The sequence below is a fragment of the Henckelia pumila genome, chromosome 2, assembly GCF_033568475.1.
Source record: "Henckelia pumila isolate YLH828 chromosome 2, ASM3356847v2, whole genome shotgun sequence".
NCBI lineage: Eukaryota > Viridiplantae > Streptophyta > Magnoliopsida > Lamiales > Gesneriaceae > Henckelia > Henckelia pumila.
This window is the reverse complement of record NC_133121.1, coordinates 120,738,795-120,742,048: the sequence shown is the minus strand read 5'-3', so window position 1 is coordinate 120,742,048 and position 3,254 is coordinate 120,738,795. Positions and strand designations below refer to the sequence as shown.

At 33.0% G+C, this 3,254-nt stretch overlaps 1 protein-coding gene across 1 annotated transcript; it reads right to left on the bottom strand.

Moving 5' to 3' along the window:
• Window positions 1-2,104: 2,104 nt before the first annotated feature.
• Window positions 2,105-3,031, bottom strand: LOC140878293 (protein VACUOLELESS GAMETOPHYTES-like). The gene is made up of 2 exons (XM_073281892.1): window positions 2,725-3,031; window positions 2,105-2,592 (listed from the first exon to the last, which is right to left on the bottom strand). Exons 1-2 carry the CDS (start codon window positions 3,029-3,031, stop codon window positions 2,105-2,107), a joined length of 795 nt encoding a protein of 264 aa, XP_073137993.1.
• Window positions 3,032-3,254: the final 223 nt, after the last annotated feature.

The window sequence follows — 3,254 nt, the reverse complement described above, 5'->3', positions numbered from 1 at the left end:
TGCTTAAAAGTTTTGTCTGATTTGATTAGTTTATGGAAGTGCTATTGATTTAGTGTAATATGAATTTAGGAAGTTGGGGGATTTTGAAAGGCTATGAGTTTGAGGGATTAAAATGGTAGAGGAGAAACCAGATGAGTTTAGCCTTCAGAATAACCAATCTACAGCAACTTCAAGATCTTCAATTTTATGTTTTTTCTTCAAAGTTTACATTCCTTTCAGAATATATATATAAATATTTCAAATTATTTTATGTTAGTGAAACGAGTTTGTATGTTCATTTACACTTCTCACATTTTATCCTCATTAATTAAACTAATCGCTAAATTCATGCTGCCATAAAATTTGTATTCATTCTTAGTCACATAGCTATTTTTCTTCAGTGACAATTATTTTTATTTGAACCAATTTTTTTAAAACAATTAGGCGTCTTAAATTTATTTTTCAGAATTTTATAAACAAAAATTGTGTTGATTCGGCTTCCACTCAATCAACATTCATGGTTTAAATTTTGAAAGTGAAAAGAGATTGAAAAAAAATCTATTTTAATTTTTATCTAGATCAATTTAAATTTTAATTCATGTATGCAATCTATATTTTATTTCAAGATCTTTAAATTTCAATTGCGCCTATCAGTTTACAGATTATGTTAACATATTTTTTGACCAGATCTGTTCTTATCTCTTGCGATTCTCACACATTAAATTCAAATTTTAAACTTCAAATCTGGTTTTTATTTATTTATTTAACCTTAGACTTATTTATATCTTTTTTAATCTTCATCAACTATTTTGGTACAGTTCTTTCATTTTTTGTTTATTGGATCATATTCCAAAACTAAGATTAATCACACCTCAAGTTACCTACAATTCTTCTCATACAATGAAAATCGGTTAAAAAAAATGTAAATTCAACAAAATATGTATTAATTCTTAATTACACTCTTACGTTTATTTTCAAAAAACAAAAATATATGACGTCAAGTTCTTACTAACGCTTTTCTTGAATAAAATTTCATCATTTTGTAGTTCTACAACGTGTCGCAAGTAAGAAGACAACTTTTGAACAGTTTCTTGAAATAATTATATCTCATATTTATGTTAGGAAACATTTAAATGTTAATATATTTAGTTTTTATAAAATAATTGAAAATTAGGGGATGTCGAGATGCTTCAGGGAATATTTAGTCATTTGATTTTTATTTTTTACGATAGGTGTTCAATTTCAATCATTTCTCGATTTACAAATTTTCTATATTGATGGTGATATTGATAGCAAAACAACTATTTTTTATAAAACAATTGTATAATAATCGTTATCCATATATATATATATATATATATATATATATATATATCTTTACTATATTATAATACTTCTTTACCTTTTAAAAACCGTTTTGGTATGCAAATGATGACACCATTATAATATTACATTTATGCCCTCGAAAATACCTTTGTCTTTTCATTGTTGTTGGATAAAATGGACAAAAACAATTCAACCCCACTATCTTCATCTCCCACTATCTTTGTTTTTTTTTTCAAATCAAAGGATTTAACCCACTATCTTCATCTCCTGCCATCTTTTCCCATTATCTTTGTTTTTTTCAAATCAAATATTTAAAATAAAATAAATATATAATATTAATATATTATATCACACACGTTTTTCACACACGCAAAGCGTGTGCTTGGATGCTAGTCTATTTTAAATGGCAAATAGGCAAAATTCAAATTACTCTTTCTCCATTACAAGATGTATATAAAATCAATTATCATCTTCAATTTAGAAATTATAAGAAATATGTATCAATTTCTTTCTATTTCATATATTTCTTTATTCTATCTTCCTCAATTTCTTATTGATGCTTTTGTTTACTAAAATGTTACAACATTTGGTTCAATTGCTAGTTAACCACCGAGAAGATCCCACACGTGTGCATAATATCTTGCAACAAGTAGGAATTATTACAAAGCTACTTTAAACCAACGTAACATTTGGTACATACAAAACATATACTTATAGTGATATATATCCAATAGAAAAAAAAAAATTTAATTTAATAGCAAACCAATTTATAATCTTGAGAAATTATAATATATTATTATCATTCTCTTATTCTTCTGTTGCGGCTACACCTACCTCTAGCAATATTTTGAACTAGTACCTCTCCCACGCCCTCTCCCAACCCCTCAATAAGCCCTCCTATGAACTCGATAACAACTTGCGATGCTAGGCGAGCTGCAGCACCAAGCACGCTCGGCTTCTCGGGAGCCGCAATCCCGTTAGCATGGAGCCCATTCACCAGCGTTTTAGCGCACACTGCATGGAGATGGTACTCGCATACGGTGCAACGGTACATCCGTCCCGATCTTTTCGGTTTCTTGCACTCACCACATGTCGTCGCATCTCCGGCCCCGGCAGTATTCGACGGTGGTAGCAGTTTCAAGGGGTGCGGATGGATTGAGAAGTTGATATTCGTCGAGAGAAGGGCGCAGCAAGGGTGCATTTGGAAGCTACATGCTCTGCATCTGTAGGTAAACCCTTTGGAAGACTTGCCACAGATGTCACATCTTGGCCATGGCATTATTCCACCTTTTGCTACACGATCAAATTTATATATATATTCAAGTACTCTATATTCTAAAATAAATAATCCAAATATAGGATTATTTATGAAAAAATATGTTACATGTACAATGAAAGTTACACGACTCACATACGTACCCTGTTTTGGCTTAGAGTGGAAAACGAGTTGGTGCTGGGCGTGCAGCGGATGATTCATCACCAATGGAGCGGGGCGAGCGCAGAAATGGTGCAACTGAAAATCGCACTGCTGGCAAGCGAACCGCTTGCCAGCGCCGTACTCCTTGCAGCCGGCGCAAGTGAACAGGTCCGGCGAGGTCACCTCCGTCAAGGGGTGTTTGGAGTGGATCAAATGCGTGATTTCTTCGCCAAGAACAGGCGATGGAGGCCGCGGTGGCGGCCCGAAATTTCCTGTCACCTGAGAGTTATCATAGGCTGCGGCGGCCATTTGATTCGAGGAAGAAGAAAATCTTCTCATTTGGAAATAAATTACTTGATGCGATGTGATGTGTGAGATTTCTTGAAAGATTTTTTTTCACACCAAATTGTTGCTTCAAGAGAATGATCGATGGTGCAAGTTTTCTTTGGAGGGAATATTATTTATGCTGCCTTGGAGAGAGGACACAGTGATCAGAATAGTAAGTGCATGTAACTCGAAATCTATTCGATAA